The 20,512-nt window shown below is 39.1% G+C and overlaps 1 protein-coding gene across 3 annotated transcripts in view; it reads left to right on the top strand.

Moving 5' to 3' along the window:
* Nucleotides 1-20,512, top strand: part of lgr6 (leucine-rich repeat containing G protein-coupled receptor 6) — a 254,807-nt gene that overhangs the window by 139,365 nt on the left and 94,930 nt on the right. For all 3 annotated transcript variants that reach the window (XM_088639760.1, XM_088639761.1, XM_088639759.1), the window contains exon 4: nucleotides 3,270-3,341. In XM_088639760.1, the coding sequence (XP_088495886.1) occupies nucleotides 3,270-3,341 (72 nt within the window). The remainder of the gene's footprint in view (nucleotides 1-3,269; nucleotides 3,342-20,512) is intronic.

Here is a 20,512-nt window from a genome sequence, read left to right as displayed (position 1 = left end):
ACAGGAGACTTGAATTACCAGGAGACAGTTTACATCCACACTCATTCCAGGTGTTTCCTCAACAGTAATACTCAGACCTGACAAAGCTCAGAGCTCTTTCATTATATGTTGACTCTGAGCCCCTTGAGTCTTGTTCCTGAGTTTTGTCTCTGAGTCTTTTAAGTTTCTTAGTTTATTCTTTGTCCCTGTGTTTCACAGTTGTGTGAAATACTGACCTCTGCTTGCGTTGTACCATGTTTCTTGCACCACTCTTCAGCTTTGTTTGTCTACAGTGTATATCTTGGCTTGGACCCTGTCGTGCTCTGACCTTGCCTCCCCAGACTTCCCCTTGGTATTTTGGACCCTGGTTAGCTTGGTCTCATTGGCTTTGACCCACACCAACTTGACTACAATCTTGGACTGTGCTCTTACCATAGCATGGCACCTGTCTGCACACACAGCAGCACTTCCTTGTGTCTTGAACTGAAAAGAGCACCACACCATCTGCATGCTCTGCACAACTCCCCATGCATTTCCCTATGTGCACTGCCCACTCAGCCTGGTCTCCATGGGTACACAGCCCTGAGCAGTTTCTTTGTGCAGGATTAAAGGATGTTATTTACACACCATTCACTGTAGCAATAAAGCCCAAACCATCATTCAGGATCCTACCATTCCAGCCCCAAACTGTTCTCCCTCCGTACTATTAAAGCATGGACCTTAACAGTTAATTCAAAGACTCAGACTCAATGCATGTCTGCACTATACACTTTTTGAATGGTCTACCATGTTTTTTTTGCTAAGTACTACATATTTATTGTTCTGTTGTTATTATTTATTATGTTTGTAATGTACTGTCTACAATGTGTGGTGTTATCTTTTAAACTGTGTCGTGTGCTTTCCTGTGTATATCCTGAGAGATCAGTGCGAATAAGAATTCAATGTTCATGTACATACGGCAAAAACTCCTCTACTCTCCACTCTACAGTGTACTGCCTGCAGGTTTTGATGACTTAAGTGTCTCTCACCCAGCACTTGTGTTCTTTCTACATCCCAAGATCAGTTTCTAGTTCAATCTCAGTAGCACAACATTACAGTCTGCCTTAAGAAAGGCTTTAAAAAACATCCACAGAGTTTTCCTCTAAGTGCAAATTTACAATATGTCATATTTTTAAAAAGGGAATCAAAAGCTACCAGTGTCATTGTCTGGATTTGCCAGATGACTTACTATACTAACTCAAACCAAAATTTGATTAAGCATAAGAATGTTTGCAAAAAAGGGGAGACCGAATAACCCATCAAATGTGCTTGGTGTTTAATACTTAATTGATTCAACAAACACATCTAGTTACAGTATTTCATGGAAAACAAAGTATCAGCTTTAGCAACATAGTTGGCTAGCTTGTTCAGGATTCCCACAACCTTTTTTTGTAAAGAAATGTTTCCTGTTCTTAGTTCTAAATCACTTCCATATTGTTCCAGACTCCTACAACCCTTTCTTTAAAGTAATGTCTCATATTTTCTATCTTACATACACTTATTCTTGGTTTCCAATTTTGTCATCCGATTTTTGTTTTCAGATTCATACTGTATTTATAAATTTTTAATATACTGTATCATATTTTAGAATTAATTTATTGATTCTTTTCCAGTTCCCTCCATCGTACTCTTGGGAGAACTTGTCACTATGTCAGAAAAAAAAAGAGTTAATTGTAAACTCACATATTATACAGTTACTGATGAAGGCATCTATTTTTAAATAAAAAGACATGCATCAGTATTGTTTTCCTTTCATTGTAAATCACTGGAATTTTTACAGCATTTTTCTCCCCAGATTACTTTTTAATGTTTCATTCCTACATTTTCATGAAGTATGAAAATAATCAAACTGAAGACAAACTCCATCTGCAAAATGAGCATAAAATGAATGTTTTTTCACTTATATACAGTTTGGGAATTAAATTATTTCTATATTTCTATTTTGTAAAATTTTGTAATTTAGTCTATATTGAGTAGGTTGCTTGGAAAGCCATCTCATTTAGTTTTCTGTATTATTCTGTATAAAATAATGATTCTTGTATTTTGGGAGCAAAAGAAAAACCTGAGTAGCGCTGAATGTATTATAATAATCTATAATGACTCACAATACTAAAATTTTAAATTCCTATCTACAGCATTTATTTTGCCCCTGTTATTATACAATTAAAATCCTCTGCCTAAGACCCTTTTCTTTGTTTTTGGTCTTAAAGTAGCAGAAGCTACATTTGATTGGGTTAATTACCTCCTGACATCTACAGTATGACTGTAAGTCTCAAATTTTAATTGTTTGCACTCTTCAAAGATTTAAGGTTTATTGTGTATATTGTACTCCTTTTTTCATTTAGCATTTTTTTTCTATTTCTCTAACTACAACATCAGCAGACCACCCAAAGAGCTTTATTCCTTTTTTTTCTCCCTCATAAAACTTTGTAAGCCAAATGAAATGACACCTCTTGGCTGATTAAAGTTTGGAACAAAGATTGTGGTTCTCCCTCCAGTGTAAACAACAACGTCTCCAAGTTGTTTCACGAAACAAGACACCTCAGAACATAGGATCCTGCTTTGCTCGCATTCTTTGCTTACAGGCAAGCTTGCTTTAATTAGTGCCTCGCTGGAATTTAAGCTGTTTCAAGTTAATTGTTGGAGGAATGCATTAGAAAGATACAAAGATGCTGAACTAAAAAAAAAATTAGTAGGAATAGCAAGAAAATACTATTAGAAACAACAGTATTCCAGTACCGGCCAATGTTTTTTAATGCCACCAACATTTACACATGAGGCTGAATATGATGAGTTCATCTTTCTTAGCTTATAGGTTCAGCTTTCCCAGGAAATGAAGGACAACAAGTAAGATCATTTCAGTTATTTCCATGACACAGAATCATGTACATGCTGCGCACAAATGACTGTGTAAACACGCTCAAAATAAAATAATGACTGTTACTTCAAGTTATCTCATTTTCTAACTGTTTACTAAGAGAAGGCTAAAAGAATATTTGTTTATTTCTGAGTTGGCCTTGACATGCTACTACATTCTTTTACTGAAATAATACTGTATATTTAGAATTTGCAGTTGGAAAGAAACAATTATAAGAAAGGAGTTATACAGAATTAGTGTTATAAACTAAGTAAGAACATATGTTTATGAATATTTAGAAACAAGATGAGGGTATTTGGTAACTAATTGATCTGAAACCAATGTCTTAAACTAATGTGGCTCACGTGTTTTCTTTGTAATCTCTCCCTTCAAGGATGTTACAGAACAACCAGCTTCAGCATCTTCCCAGTGATGAACTATGGGATTTGCCAAACTTAATGTCCCTGTAAGTAATGATAATGTAATTAAATGTTTTTTTATGTATTGGAGAGCCTTTTGACATTATCTTTATTGATTGTCGTAAACAAAAAGTTTGAAGAGCCAAAAATTGAAAGAGGCCATTTGTTTAGTATAAATAATTACAGTCAAATACAATATAAATACAATATTTAAAATGAGAGCACATAAGGACAAACCATAATACAAAAATTCCTTTCCTATCGTGAAAGAAAACCATGAATCACAAAGTAACACAATAACACATTGTGCACCCTAATATCAAATTTAATAATATAAGAGAAGGATAAGATTGCCTATTAGTTAAATCCACAAGTGAGGTAATTCTTGTTCGGCTTCTTTAACAAAGTCGAGACAAGAAAGCTGGGTAATTTATCTGCCTTTTAGGGCCTTTAAGACTTTTATTACATTTCTTCCACTTGGGAGGATTGGGTTTAAAATTAATGACATGCAGGGTGATAAAACAGGTGTTACATGGTAAAACAATGATCAAGCATGGAACTCTGATCAGCTTTTTCTCTTTGGGAGACATTAGCTTCACCATTCCTCTCATTGGTTGTCAAACGTTTTGGACCAACCACCCCTGATCAAACCAAAGCATTCAAGTACCACCTACAAGTCATCTTCTCATAGGAACCCCAGAAAATCTCAATGATCAACATGAGCGCCCGCACACACTCACATACACAGCACTGAGCACTTACCATTTATTTCAGTGAGAGGGGTGAGCCTTTTTAGTCGAGCAAAGCAGATGTGAATTCATTGGTTGAGCCTTGATACAATTCACAACTTTGACAGCAGAGTGTAACAGACTTTAAATCCTCCGGAGTTTTCTTGACTGCCATCACGGTGGATGCTCCAGTGTGTCCACTTCATATCTGGAACAACCTACACAACTACACCGCTGTGTCTGCCTGTAATCGCTCTAGCACTGTCTGTACAAACTGCAAAGCACTTTTTCCAGTCGATACTATTCTCTTCCATAAGTTCATTTGGAAGCTAAAATATGTGCTCTCCTGTAGTTTTTGTTGGTAGTGGCTTACAGAACAGAACGTCATCATGGGACATGCCCTCAAACTTATATCTAACGTAAACTAGCAAATTGGCCAAATCAACGGCATCTATAGACTCATCTAATTGCAGTGAAAAGCATCTGCTCAACTTAACGTGCTCTATCAGCGTACTTTTGATATTCTGTGATATCAATAATTCTCAGAGTGACTGTGTCATTCAAAAGGGGCAGCAGGTTGAGCTGTTTAGTAGCTTTTTCTCCACACATAATACGTGTCAGCTGTTGCCAACAGTAAACAAAGTTCTTCAAAAATAGTGTGGGGTTTTCCTACTTTAGCAATCCACAATCTTGCATTTTCCCCCGTTTCCGTTTCACGAGTTCGTCTCAGAAGATAAAATAAATTTTTATTTCATGTGCATGGGAGCAAAACACAGAGACGCTCGGTGTATTTTTCTCAAATTAACCTAGAACAGTCCTCAAATATTTTTCTGTTATCTATCATGCTTTCCTGTGCTCACAAGATTGGCATTTTTCCAAAATCACGCACATTCTCATGCCTCCCTATTTGCTGAAGGTAACTTTTTTTAAATACAATTGGTCACTTCCGTTCATAGCACACATTACTATACAATGGTATAGAATTACATAGTACAGTAGCTTGTGTCCACTCAAGTATTAGTGCACACTGTATTGTAGTATGTAGGCTGCGTATTTGACACATAAAATAGAAAATATGAAAACCCGTCACAATTTTTAAGCGTACACAACAAATTTCCAGGGTCATCTGGCGTACCACTTGGGGGCACTCCGCGTACCAGCAGTGGTATGCGAACCATAGTTCTAGAACCATAGAACTATACATGAGATACTCAAAACCACCAAAATTCCTTTCCTATAACATCATAACAATGTACATTATGTAGAATTATCTCCCAACAAACTTTTTGAGCTGAGTCTCTATTTTTTATTTTCAGGTTTTAATGATGTATGAATTTAAACCTGGGGGAAATGCTTGACCTTTATTGTTAATGACATTCATGCCACAGTGTTTTCATTCATGAGTTTGGGTGTTAACTGGGCAAATACAGCAGATTCTGATATGTCAGTGATTGAACAGGTCTGGAGAGCTGAAAGTCTCTTTTTAATTGTTAATATTATGAACAAAAATAATGCTTAACAGAAACAAACTATGGAAAGACTAGAGAGAGAGCATGAGGTATTACTGCCATAAGGCAGGGAAGGATTTTGTATTTATACCAGTTCCACTGCTAGTTATGTAGGGATCATGACATAGTGAGATTTATTTAGATGCCCTTAGGTCTCTGATTAGGTGGAGTAAGCTATCCTTTTCAGTAACAGGAAACAGTTTAATAATAAACACTCCCAAGGTTCAGAGAGCAGAACCTTTTGGATAGAATACTTGATAAAAAAGTTTCTATCTTTAAGGAGAGTTGTGCAGTAATTGTTTTACTAAACATCATCCCCTGTGATGGGTAGTGTATTCAAATATAAATGTATTGCATCCTGACTGAATTGTATTGAGACCCAGGTGAATGTGTCACAATGAGTGCTGTGTCACAGGCCTGAAGCTTGTACAAAGTAGACTGGGACAGAAGAGAGTAAAGTCAGAGACGTGTTTAAGTCAGAGAATCACAGTACCATGGAAATGGCCAAGACAATGCCATAAACCTCTTTGTGAAGAATGCCAACCCTGAGCCATAACACGTAACCCCAGTGTCAGCACTTGACCAAATTAGGAGTGTGTGTTTTGGTGATCTGCCACTGTTGGCTTGTGGAAGCCATCTAGACTCTTAAGATGTGCAAGTGGTCCCTTTTCTGAGAAGCCTTCTCAGTCCCAAAAAACAGTCCTTCACAGAGGTATTACTCCCCAAAATGTCTTCAGCTCCTCTTCTCAAATGAAAGAACTCTTCAGTCTTCTATTCCACTAAAAGAGCTGGAACAAACACACCCAAATCCCCTGGAACCTCTGGCACACTCAAACAGGCTCTCACATCCTTGGCCTGTCTTCCCTTTCCCAGGAAGAAACCTGTCCCATTCCTACTCTGGGACCCCTGGCACACTCAACCGGGTTCACCTTTCCACAGCCTTCCTTTCACTGGAAGATTGTTCCTATTCATGTTCTTAGTCTCCTCCGAGATATACTGGTGCGTCTCACCCACTGGTGCCCAGTTTCTTACTATAAACACTAGTCTACTACTCTGTAGAGACTCTGGAGAAATCTGATTAATCTAGGAATACAGTACACACTAAAAATAAAGCTAAACTCTCTGTGGATCCATCTTTCTTTACTACATTATTCCACAACAAAATCATTGTAAGCCTTTAGCATTGCTTTCTAACTTTTCAAGCCTAAACTGGTTAGGACCACCAGCTGGCTGCTAATATTTAATCACAGGAGTTGAATACACACTCCTCTACTACTTAAACTCTCTGCAATTCCAGAATCCTTTACCACTCTCCCTTCCTGAACTGTAGGAGCTTAGACACAGCTCCCCAACCTCTCCACCTAACTGCTGTGACTCCTGATGAATGTCCAATTATGCACATGGCCAATCATTTGATCCCTTTTCTGTCTCTGGAATTACATTCTACGGAAGTCCAACCATTCAATAAAGTTATGGGTGTCCAATTTATTTCAGTAAAGGAAGGGTTTTGACTAAGCCTTAGCTTGCTCCATCACACTCTTAAATGCTCCAATTAAAAGTATGCCCAAGAGAATCACAGTTTGAAAAGATAGGGAATATAAATATGTAGACAGCTCAGAAAAACAATGATAAGACACTGTGCAGATTCCAACCGACAAAGAAGTCCAAAACCAGGTAAACAATCCAAGGAAGAAAAAACAAAACACATGGAGCAGGGAACAAAAAACAAGGAAAATGCAAGAAATTATAAGGTTACAATAAAAAAGAAGAAAAACAATGAATGAGGAAGAAAATACCAGAAAAAACGTGAGGAAAAAACCTCAAGAAGTCAGGATCTGAAGCTCAACACAGAGGTAAACAAAACTGAGCACTGCAAGGAAAGTATACATAGGCTTGAAGAGGGAAGTCTTGTAATTCTAGTTACACTAGACAATCAGAGATTTGCTACAGACATCTACTTGGTCTGCGACTCTCCTGCGCAGCTGGAGCGGCAACAAGAACTTGGGGAGTCCTTTGGCGGAAAGATGTTGGAACCGTAACAGGGTCAGCAGTGCAACACTCTGGGACAGGAAGCTCGAGGATCTCCTAGGATGCCACTTATGAGGTATAAACCTTAGCACAATGCAGGGTCCCTCATAGCACAGTTAGTCACCAGTACCCAAGGGAATCAAACACCTTCTCAGAAGGATGTCTTTAGGGAGAGCATATCATTATAGTAAAACTCCCTCCTCAATGGAGGGTGAAGAGAAGCCTCTGATGCTTGGTGGGACAGAAAGGAAGATTTGTGTCTTCTTCTGTGTCTGGTGCTGTAAAAGCAGAACTTACTGTCAACCCTCAGTATGGAGGAATATTAGAGCCATGGCAAGTGTGGCATCAGACAAGCATCCTCTATAGCACTTCTCGTGTCCAGACAGAGAAAAGAACTGGGAACACAACTCTCAGCATCTCCACAATGGAGAAATAAGAGATTCTGGGTTATTGAGGCAACAAAATAGAGAGACCAGGGTTTGGATACGTGGCAGCCAAAAATACCTTAATTGTACCAGCAACATCTGATCCACCACGTGATGGATTTGTCATACTTGGCTTTGGTGCTGAAAGGTAGTTAGAGGATACAAAACGTTTCATCTTTTAATGCATAGCTTATGTATTCATAGCCCAGGAATGTGGCACACAGGTTATAGCCATTATCTGGGTGAAGCTTCTGTTCACAATGCAATCTCCAGTAAAACCAGCAGCAATTGCTACTGTGCCCTAACACTGTACTTCTCCTTACTTACGTCATCCTTCTTTCTGTTTTTTTTTATCGATAGTGAAAGGTAATAAATATCTAGACAGCAGTCAGTGGGCTATCAAGTATGCAGTGCACAGAGTAGTGGGTGACCATTGACACTGAAGTGCAGAAGACATCTTTACTTTATTTCAGTTTAGAGAGGTAATGAAATAAGAACTATTCATATAGCACAAAACACCAGGTAGGTGCATGGAATAACTGACCTGCACAGATGGACATAATGTAAAAGGTCCATGTATTGAAGTACTGGAACAGAGGCACCAAGGAAGCTTACATTGAGGCACAGTTACATGTGCAGGTGCACAGAGCATTCAAGGAGGTAAAACATTCATGAAGGCAAAGGACAACAGAGGCATGGACTGTACATGGGGTAACAGAGACAGAGAGGTGCATAGGAACAGCAGAACAGATGCTAGCACAGATCACAAAGGCAAAATCACATAGAGTTCATGTACTGTATGTGGTGTCAACTGGTAGTGCTTTAGGCAGTATGCATACAGTATGGTGGCAAGAAATAAGTTTAAACCAAGCACACAAACCCAGACTTACTATGCCTTCATCTCCTATTTCACATTGTCATGTTCCTGCTTAGCCTAACCTGAAAGAAGAAAATGGCAAGGAGGAAGACAATGGTAGTGCAGGCCTATGGAATGATAAAGACATAAATGAAGAACACGTTCATTCTTGGAAAACAGTTGAGAGAATAAACCTTCTTATTATTTTTCAGATCAAAGAAAAATAATAATAAACAGTGTCCAATCAACCAAAACGTAATATGTAGACAAACAATAAAGCAGCATTTGGGAAGACAGACACATGTTCAGCTCTTACCAGAAGTCATATAATTATCTTTCACCTTTTACATAAATACTGAAGTGCCAAAGAAACAACCAAACCAGATTATGAAAATGGAATGATAAACCTCAAACCTACACTTAAGGTTAGCTTTCCTGGCTCGCAGCGCTGGGGCCCTGAGTTCAGTTCCTGGAGTGCTATCTGCATGTAGTTTGTATGTTGTCCCCACTGTTTGTGTGGATTTCCTCACAGTCCAAAGACATACTGGTAGGTTAATTGGCTTCTGGGAAAATTGTCCCTAGTCTGAGTGTGTGCATGTTTGTGTTTGTGTGTGCCCTGTGACGAGCTGGCATCCTATCCACAGTGTATCTTGTGTTTTGTCCGTGTGCCTGAATTGCATAACAGAATCTTCCAAAAATGCTTCATAAGAAACTTGACAGTAATCCACAAAAAATTCCACCTCCCTAAGAAAAGATCGAATAAAGACTTTTTGACTTTCTGATTGCAGCCAGTAATTTTCTATGGTCCTGCTAAACAGTCCTTGTAGCAACAGAATTCTTTTCTGATTTGAATTAAAGTTTTAGTCCCAAACAGGAGTATACACAGACACCACCTATAAATAAAATAAATTGTTGAAATATACTTGAATGTGTGATTCACTTCTTGTTTAAAACGTTTTTGCTTATGTCTGTGTGGGACACATTGTACATTTCAACTGTGTACAATACTTGCGAATGGTAAATTATAGACATTTAAATATGAAAGTCAAAGTGTCTGATATATTCTACATATGTTTAAATTAAAAGTACCAATTCTAAACCAAATGGAGACATCCAAAAACCTTAATAAACTGAGCTTCACTACTTTTGTACTTTACTGACTCACACTGTTGGCCTGGCTTCTTGGAGAAAAATGTAAGACCTGACTTGGACTGTTTGCAGTCACGTCCTTGTAAAAGTCAGTGTGCCAGTTTAGATTGAGAGAGATTAGATGTCAGTGGGTAACTGGTAAAAATGAACTGGGCTCCAGTTTATATGGGGAAACATTTAAAGTTGGTGATTGGCTGTGATGATTTACCATGAGTTGTTGAGATGGCTGATATACCAGTTTGGTTCTGGTATCCAATCTCCAGATCCCCAATTGATGGATCTTCCTTTGTGTGATGGATAGTGACATTTGACCTGTAGTTTCTGGAAATAAACCAGCTTGGGGACCAGACTAGCTGGAGCCCATTTGCACTTTATATCATTACATTGATACAGCTTGATACAGCTTTACGATGTCTCTTATCAGAAGGGCCTATTTAGCCACTTTCTTAATTCTAAGTGAAACAATAGGCCTTGTTCCTACAGCTTTAAGTGGTGCAAAAATTTTCCAAACAAAAAAAAAAATTGAAAAGCTTTAGTTTCAAACATAAAATATAATTGCATAAGTATTCACCCCTCCTGAGCCAATACTTGATTGAAGCACCTTTGGCACAAATGACATCTTTTCTAGTCCACTACTTTTGCATACTGGGTAAATTTCCAACCATTTTCTCTGCAAACGTGCTAAAACTATTTTATGTTGGTTGAAGATAATTGATGTACAGCAATTTTCAAGTCTTGCCACAGATTCAATTCAGACACCCAGTGTAGCTTTACAATGTGTTTTAGGTTTTAGGTCTTTGGACTGATGAACTGTGAATTTCTGTCCTTTAGAGGATTGAAGCAGGTTTGCCAGGTTTGCTCTAACCATTCTATTTTCATCAGCTTTCATAAGCATACCAGTCCCTACTGATGCAAAGCCCCATAACATAATGCTGTGATGCTGACCATACCTATGATAATCACTGAGTGATGCATAAGACTTAACATTTTGCAATTAGACCAAAAAGTCAGATTTTGTCTCATCTGACCACAAAACTTTGTCATATGCTTGAGGCATCACTTAATTGCTTTGTTGCATTTTCTATAATTGTTTCCTTAATGTCATTTTCACATTCAGGCAAGATTCTAGGGAAATTATTGACTAATGACAATTTTATCCCATCTCAGCAATGAGCTCTGCAGATCTTTCAAGGTCACTGTTGATACCAGAGTATCAATCCCAGCATCCTCATTGTTTGGCTGCTAAGTATAGATGGGTAACCTGATCTAGGCAATATCTGGACCAGGGACAGAACCTGATGATTGTGGGCCCAGGTTTAAATAATATAATGCCTCCCCTACTCCTCTGACATAACACACTAGCAGCATAGTAATTAAACAAAGTCACTGATTTTAAATCTGTTCTCTGAGCCTTATACTCTACAAAGTTATCTATAATCCTTCCATTGAGACTTCTTATACAATATACCACTTTACCATTTATTTTCATGAAAATATCTTATATCTGGCCTGCAAATATCAAATATCTGTTGGACGGATAAACTTCACCTGACTACAGTTCACTTCCAATAGAGTTACAATAGAGTTACCAATAGAGTTCCCTCATCACCCTTTGTTAAACCATTTTCTCCTCACTTCTCACAAGAGCTCTGCATGGTGTGTTGCTAGCAAGTGGTGAGCCACAGTTAACATGTTCTTCATTGTAGTTAATTGATTTCATGATACATGATACATGTATATATATTAAATATTGCAAAATACATTTAAAAGTCTGCCAGGTGGCTGTACTTATTTTTCTAGGCTGCAGGGGTTACCTGGATGTTATATTGTTTTGGCGCTGTGGCAACTGGCATTACTTCAATACAGAGTTAATTGTTCCGCACCAGCCTCATTCTTTGGATTCATTCATTCATGATCAACATTTTCATTGGTTTCCACACTAAAAAATGTCTCTATTTTATTTTTTATTTTATTTCACACTTTTTTGCTATGTGTAACATAACATGACTTTTATCAATTTTGACAATAATTTTAATTTAAAAAATTGTAATTTAAAAAATGTTAATTTTGATTTTAAAAATTGCCTTTTTGCTTTACTTTTTTATGAAACATTACTTAGTAATTATTATATTTAAATATCAGAATCATAATATTTTATAAAGATCTTTATGTCGTCACTCATTAATGTTGTCAATAAAAGTATAATTATTAATTTATTTGATTTTTTTAATACCTTTCTAACATTTTAATTCTGAATCCATGTGCACTTCTGATATTGCACGCAGAGGCCATTCAAATATTTATGATTTGTTTCCGTGGAATAATTTAGATTTGCCATAGCAAAGGTGGTGAATATGATTAACATATTTTAGCTGTTGATTTTTCTTTGCAGTCCTTACAGGTATTTTACTTCTTCTACACATAAATATGTTTTGAACTTTTGTCTAAAATATTAACTTTTAAAAATGTGCTAATGCATAATTTTTAATTTTCAATGAAAGCAGCTGTAATTGGAAGTAGGTGATGTAAGATGACCAGGGGTATGGTCATTCATGACAGGTATTTCCGGAACGATATGGTTAATATACTCTATATAAACCTGAGCAAAATGGGCACCAAGAAGAACCAGTTGACCCACTTTTGGAAAGGGCCTATTCAACGAAACAACGAGACACAGGTGAACCGTATCAGGAAACATAATATTTTATGGAAAACGGAAAATGGAAATGGTGAGTGGGTGTGGAAGCCAATAAGGTGAATGCAGTTTGGAGGAGAAAGAAGAACTAGGGGTGTGTTTATGAAAGGATTAAAGAATAACTAAGTAACAAAAGGAAAAAGGACTACGTTTTACGGATTGTGGCTAGGTTATGGCGTGGATTTGTGTTGATTCACGGACTTTGGAATTTGAATAGTTTAAGGATGGGGAGAATGGATTATGGACTGGATTTGGAAGATAAACAGAAGAAATGGAGAAGAACAGTGTGGTGTGAGTAACATATCTCATTTACATCAACTTTTCCCCCAGCTACACCATAATTGGTGGAGGATGCAGGCAACTGCTGCTCTGGACTGTGAATTGCGGAAATAAAACTTTTTTTGTTTGTTTCATTTCTCTCTAAGGAAAATGGAGCATTTAATACAACAATTGTCCCAAGTCACCCTTACCCAGTTTCAGGCTTTAAAAGGATAGCATTGTAGTGATTCATAGCCGTTCAGGGACGCCAAATATGTAACGTTGCCATAGCCAAAATGTAATGTAGTGGCTCTCTGAAGGCACCAGTTCTGTAGGGTTTGGGCATTTACTGAAACAATTATTAACTGTAGCAGTAAATCACAAAGTTGATTCTTTTGATGGCTTTAGAGTCCAACCATGCGACATAACTCAAACAACGCACACACACAGGTACTAATACACGAGGATACATTTATTAATACATAGAATATAAACTAACAGATCTTATCGAGAGGGTTATCAGAATACAAAAGATATATATTCAATCAGTTACGAAGTGTTACATATATCAAGAGGACATACGTTCAGTATATCATTCATTAAGACCGTTTCATAAATGAACTTGGTTATAACTTCTACATTAGATACTCGAAACAAGTACATAACTCTTAGGAATTAAATTGATATCAACTGGTTGGGATAACAATTGAATTCTTGAGCTGTAATGCATTGAAGTTGAATACTCATCCAATCTTTGGGGATTCAGATCTCCTGCGGGCACAAAGAAACAGTTGCAGGCTGTTGCTGTCCAATCCGCGCTCTCTGGGTCGGTGCCAGGCTGTGCTGTGCGGCTTGCGACGGTGCGCTGCTGATGCTCACTGACCGGCTAGTTAGTGTTGGCTTTAACTAGCAAAGTTTGTGCACAGGAGAAAAGATGACTGTGGGTCCCAGCAAGTCAGGAAGAGGACCGGTTCGTTCCTAATGAAGAGCTAGTTCTGAATAGTGATTCAGCTGTCCACAATTCCGACCTGTTCACGAGGCCTGCTGCTGGTTACTCTCTGGCAACCTCCACTCTAGACTCTTAGAACAAAGGAAAGTTCTGGCACTCGGACACACTGGCCGTTCCATGGTTGTCCGGGCTGAGTCTCAGGATGGTCAGGAGGCGCGCTGCGAGAATGTCCTGCCCTTGGGAGCCTTCTGCTCCTGGGCCGTCCTGCCCTGGAATTCTCCTTTGAATTCCCTTTAGAACAGTCCACAGAATCCTCTCCAGAATCCCTTCTGAATCTTGTTGAATCTCTGTGTTGCCTGTTTTTACCTGGAGGAACTTCAGCTCATTGATTGGCTGAAAGTTCCATGGGCATCAGAGTCCCACGTGGGTTACTCGGCCCTACCAGTCCCTGATTGGTTGATCAAGGTGAGATATGAGTCACTTACTCCTGACACTTAGGAATGCAATCCAGATGTCCAACTCGCACTCCCTAGACAGATAGGCGCCAATGGATGACCATTGATCATGATAGCCAGGCTTAGCTAAGTGCATCCCCCTTTGGGAGCTGGTTTCTTATCACAAGAAAACATCTTAAATCAGCTTGCATGAATTCTTTCTCTGTGGCTGCACCACAGAGATGAACAGAGAAATTAGGCCTAATTTGGGAAAGCTCAGAAACACTTAATTCTGCCTTATTAATAAGCCTCACCGCTACAGCATGTAGCTATACAAGCACAACAAGAACCTAATAAAATTCAAACAGAAACTAATCAATGAATTATAGAGGAACAGAAATTGGTGAGGGGGAATTACGAAGATTAGGGGAGGAAATTAGACAAACCCCAGTAACAGGGAGAGACACTTGTAATCTTGAACAAATTGGGTTTCAAAAGATGATGTGGAAGCTTATTTAACAACTTCTGAAAGAACAGCCACTAGGAATGTATGGCCCAGAGAGCAATGGGCAGAGAGAGTAGCGCCTTATTTAATTGGAGAAGCCCAAAAAGTGTATTATGATATAAAAGAAAAGGATGCAGAGAATTACGAGACTCTAAAAAAGGAGATCTTGGCGAGATTAGGGGTTACAACGGGAATACGCACGGTCTGGTTTCAGAACTGGAGATATCAAATGGACAAGCTCATGAGGTCTCAAATGTTTAACCTGGTACAAATGGCTCCAGCCAGAAGAACTAAACTCAGGACAAGTCCTAGAAAGAGTGGTGTTGGATCACTTTGTGAGAAGTCTGCCTCTTTACTTGAAAAGGAAAGTGATAGGGATCCCCAGACACTAGACCAGGCAGTTGACTTAGTGGACAGACAGGATGCCACTGAAGCCTTGATTAGGGAAGAAATGGGAATTTCGAAAAGAGGAGAGGAGGAACCAAAAGAGTTTTGAAACTGAAATGAAATATTGGTCGGTAAAGTGATTATTGAGGTGCTCCTCAATTTAAGAACTCCCGTAAGGAAAGATCGGATCAAAGGCCCCGACCATGGAAAGAAACTGATAGATTCTTTAATTGTCATGAAGAGGGCATTTGACCAGCCATTGTCCCAGCCAGTCTGAACCCATGCAAGTAGACACCAGAGATGAAGCAAGGTGTAACTACCTCACGGCAAGCATCCCGACCTGTGAGGATCCTCACATTACTAAAATCAAAGTAGGGGAAGAACATGTCAAGGCCTTGTTGGACTCTGGAAGTATGGTGACCCTGGTGACCCCTATAATACTACCCGAAGAAACTGAGATCAGGGAAACGGAGGGGATCCCTATTGCATGTATTCATGGGGACACGAAGGTATATCCATCAGCATAAACTAACATTTCTACAGAAAAGGGAACATACAGTTCGACTGTAGGAGTGGTTGAGCAGTTGCCTTACCCTGTGGTGTTGGGATGAGACTGTCCCCACTTTCTCCAAATTTGGAACACTGTCCAGTCAGCTAGGCGAAGGCCACTCCACTGTCCTGAAGACATGGGTGACAACACAGTAGATTCCCCTGAAGGGGTGGACCAACAAGAAGAAGGCTCCGAACTTGGAGATGAATTCATAAATATGAATTTACCAAACTGGGAGCCCCTTGAACATCAAGGTAAGTTCGGGACAGCCCAGTTGTTGGAAGATGGAAAATTGAGACATGCATGGGGACATGTAAGAAAAATCGATGGAAAGTTGTGTAATAATAATAGTGCCCTGAGTTACCCTGAGTTGGATTTGGAGGGACCCCTGATCAAAACCACAAAGGGGCATCAGTATATACTACTAATATGGGCTATGCCATGAGGTACCGCAAAGCCATTCCTTTGAGAGCCGTCACAGCCAAAAACATAGCTAAGGAGCTAGTACAACTTTTCTCTAGAGTGGGGATTCCTTAACAGATCAAGTCACGATCACTACTCCTCCTCTTAAGGGCGCTCCAACCCTTCCTAGTTCTGCCACATTCCCCGCACCTGTTCCTTATACCAGCCCCTCTTCAGTTCCCCCTTAAAAGCCAGACGCAGACGTCATTTGAGGCTCTTCATTGAATTCTGTTTTGTGAGAGCTCGGGTCCTGCTGCATCTGGCTCCTTTTTGGTTTTAACTTTCTGTTCCTGATCTCCCCCGCCGGTCCCAACCAAGTTCCTGGTTTTTAATCCCCTGGATTGATCGCCTGGCCATGGACTTATGGTTCTGTTTTGGTTTCCCGTTTGGACTTTGTCTTGGATTGTTCGCCCCCAACTCACTTCCCCTGGACACCTGCACACCTAGGACACGCCCCCCTGTCTCCATACCCGTCTCTTGCATGACTTTTTCCTAGTGTTTCCTCACAATTCCGGATTGTGTCATCTGCATAGGGCCTGGAAAGAACTGTTCATGACATCAAGGAACTCCTTTTATGTCAAAAGTCATGCGGAACTTATGTAAGCTTTTGGGTATTCATCAAATCAGACAAATCACCCTCAAACAGACAGTCTAGTGGAACGTTTTAATAAGACCCTGAAAGGCATTCTGAGGAAGGCCATGCAAAAAGATGGAAGAAATTGGGATCAGCTGCTCCCTTATCTCATGTTTGCGATTCGAGAAGTACCGCAGGCCTCGACCGGGATTTCTCCTTTTGAGTTACTATACTCTCAGAAACCACAGGGCTTATTAGATTTAGTTGAAGAATCTTGGGAGCATCAACCTTCACCTTTACAGCATTGAACATGTAGAACAAATGAGAGAAAGAATAAACGCCATTGTTCCCATTGTGAAGGAAAACCCGGAGAAAGGCCAGGCCCAACAAAAGCAAATTTATAATAGGGGAGCTATTGCAAGAGAATTTCAGCCTGGGGATAAAGTACTGGTATTAGTTCCAAACCTATAATGTAAATTCTTGGCTTCCTGGCAGAGGCCTTATGAGGTGGTGGAAAAGGTGGTTCCAGTCAACTATTATGTCAAGCAACATGACAAATGACGTCAGCATCAAATCTACCATGTCAATTTATTAAATAAATGGCATGATGCAGACGTTCTGCTTACCCACTTCTCCCCTGACCCTTTGGAATAAGAAAGAGGTGCTGTAGCTATGGGGGAGCTGGCTCAGGCTCAGAAGCAGGAATTGCAAGAATTCCTATCACAAAGCAAAGATGTTTTTTCCCAGACACCTGGTCAAAATCATCTTATCCAACATAGGATTATCACAGAACCAGGGAAAAGGGTAAGACTGCCCCCCTACCGAATACCTGAAGCCAAAAGGAAATGATTTAAAGAAGAGGTAGAAAAAATGTTAGTAATGGGAATAATAGAGGAATCCCATAGCGAGTGGGCTAGTCCGATAGTATTGAAACCAGAACTATTTGGTTCTGTAATAATTTCAAAAAGTTAAATGGGATCTCTCTGTTTGATGCATACCCTATGCCCCATATAGATAAGCTAATCGAGCGATATATCAGTACCCTAGATCTTACTAATGAATATTGGCAAGTTCTGCTGGCCGAAGAAGCTAAAGCCAAGACTGCTTTTGCCACAACTGAAGGGCTATACCAGTGTCAGGTCCTTCCATTTGGTTTACATGGGGTTCCAGCTACATTTCAAAGATAAATTGACCGAATACTGACCGAATTATGCGGCTGCCTACTTGGATGACGTCGTAATTCATAGTATGACATAGGAACAATGCCTACAACATCTGGAAGCAGTGACTGGAGCTTTGCAAGAAGCAGGATTAACACCCAATCCAAATAAATGTTGTCTAGGGGCCTGGGAAGCCAATTATCTTGGTTATATGATTGGGAGAGGAATGATCATGCCACAAGATCGGAAGGTGCAGTTAATTAAAACCTGGCCTAAACCTTCTACAAAGAAGCAAATACAAATGTTTTGGGGACTTGCGAGTTATTATCGCCATTTCATTCCAGGATTAGACTCCATTGCTACCCTTTTGCCCAACTAAACAATAAAGGAGTACTTGCAGAATGAGATTTTTAGATGCTACGAGTGTGACTTAGGCTTCAAGAAACAGATAAAACACTTTAAAATGCGTCAAAAATTTTCAGCATTATTGTCTCTTTTCTTGTTAATGTTATTTAAGAAAGTGAGTTACAAATTCTTTTTATAACTCAGATCCTTTGATGTGAGTGTGGAAATAGCTTTATTGAATTCCTTGGAATACATACCTTCTCAGAGTATGAAAGGTTTTGAATTAGCTCAGAGGCATGATGATTTTTCTTATTACATACAATAAATGCGCTTTTGTGGTGAGGCCCAGGCCTTTGATTCTTTAGTGTTTTCTCAAGGATGAAAAGATATTAACTTCAGAGGGCTGAGGGACAGTGAGAACTCTGCCCTGGCTGTTATTTGCACTAAAATGCAGCACCTCTCAACAGGAGAGATATTCAGATTCAACAGAGGAATTATGATATTAAACACTTCAAATGAAAATTAAATTTGCCCTATGTGACCTTATGTAAACCTTCCAAAAGTTAATTATAGTCATCCAAACTTTAACTGCCAGAGAATTATTGTCAGTACAAATGCTTTGTTGAAAGCTCTAAAACAGTACATAAAAGTAAATCTAACAGTAAACATATAGAACTGTGTGTGATAAAAGTTTATTGATTTTCATTTAATAACATTTTTAATAATATTTAACTATACATTTAATGTGGCCAGCAGCTATATCACCCTGCAACTCTCAACTGGCTACCCACTAAAGCTAAGCAGAGTTGAGCCTGGTCAGTACCTGGATAAGAGACCTCCTGGTTAAACCGAGGTCCTGACTCTCAGTGGTCGTTAAAGATCCCTGGGCATTTCTTGATAAGAGTAGGGAGTTATCCTGGTGTCTGAGCCAAATTTTCCCCCTTGGCCTTTACTGTGGCATCCAAATTGTCCCCATGTATGACTGGCTTGCACTTACCCTGTGCTGGACTGATGCCCCATCTAGGGTGTACCCTGCCTCGCACTCGTTCCTTGCCGGGTAGGCTCCAGCTGCCTGCGACACCGTATGGTATAAAGCGGTTTTGGAAATGACATGACATTTAATGTGTACAAAAGCTATTTATATATAATGATTATAGAAATATAGAAAATTCTTTATCCCAGAGAGTGTGCATCCTGTTGTGTTCTGAAGTGAAGACACTGACAACTGTCAGCACTGTTACCTGCCAAAAAGAGCCCTGTCTCTCAATATCAATGTGACTTTATTTTTGAACCACTAAAGTAAGAATAACAGTAACACTTGCTTTTAGTATTACTAATATAACTTTAATTTAATAATCAATATTATTGCTGTTATTGAGAGAGAACGTTGCTCTAGTTTATATATAATGAATCACAATACATTCCATTTCTTAATTTGAGAAAGGTTAAATAAGCTCCTATTGGACTGACTTGCACGATTTAGTAGTTTACCCTGAATGTCAGATACAAAGAGTTACTAGTGTCTACATTCTTTCCTGGAAATCAAAAGTATTAAGGATAGTTGGTCGTTGATCCTATACAGTAAAGGGTACATCCTGTTTCCTTGTATGAGTGAGAAAGATTTACCGTTAATGATCAGAGTGTATAACATTGAATATCCAAATATTCAGTTCAGTAGATAGAAAGGATGACATTTTACACTCAGATATTCCAGAGAGTCTTGAGAGCAAAATCGCTTCAGAATTTTCACATATTACCGCCAGGAGTTGTTTATCATAAGACATACATCACTACCTTTTTTCTTACCAGCTGATCCAGACCGATCTATATCTGGTGGAGAATCTGTCATGCTGAACGGCTGAGTCAGGTGTATTGGGGTTCAGTCATGTCTCAGTTTTTGATCATATAGAACACTGTTCAACAATAGCTGTTCACAGTAGCAATATAACAATGTAGTATTAGGGTATAGAGTCCTACTACTTCTTCAGAAGCTTAACAAACATGTGGACCTCTTTGAAAAAAGGAAATGACAGAGTCCTTTCACCTAACCCCTCATTATTAGGATACTCAACACTGTGATCTGCTTCCATCACTGTAAATACATCCTCTTAGCAAAGCTGAAACTGTGAATGAAAAGTTTACAGCTGTGCAAAAAAATGGTCAATGACCTTTTTAGCCCTTTCTCTTGTTTTTTGGTTCCTTTAT

This window comes from Lepisosteus platostomus, chromosome 7, assembly GCF_059453375.1.
Source record: "Lepisosteus platostomus isolate fLepPlt1 chromosome 7, fLepPlt1.hap1, whole genome shotgun sequence".
NCBI lineage: Eukaryota > Metazoa > Chordata > Actinopteri > Semionotiformes > Lepisosteidae > Lepisosteus > Lepisosteus platostomus.
This window is presented reverse-complemented; position numbering and strand designations above follow the sequence as displayed.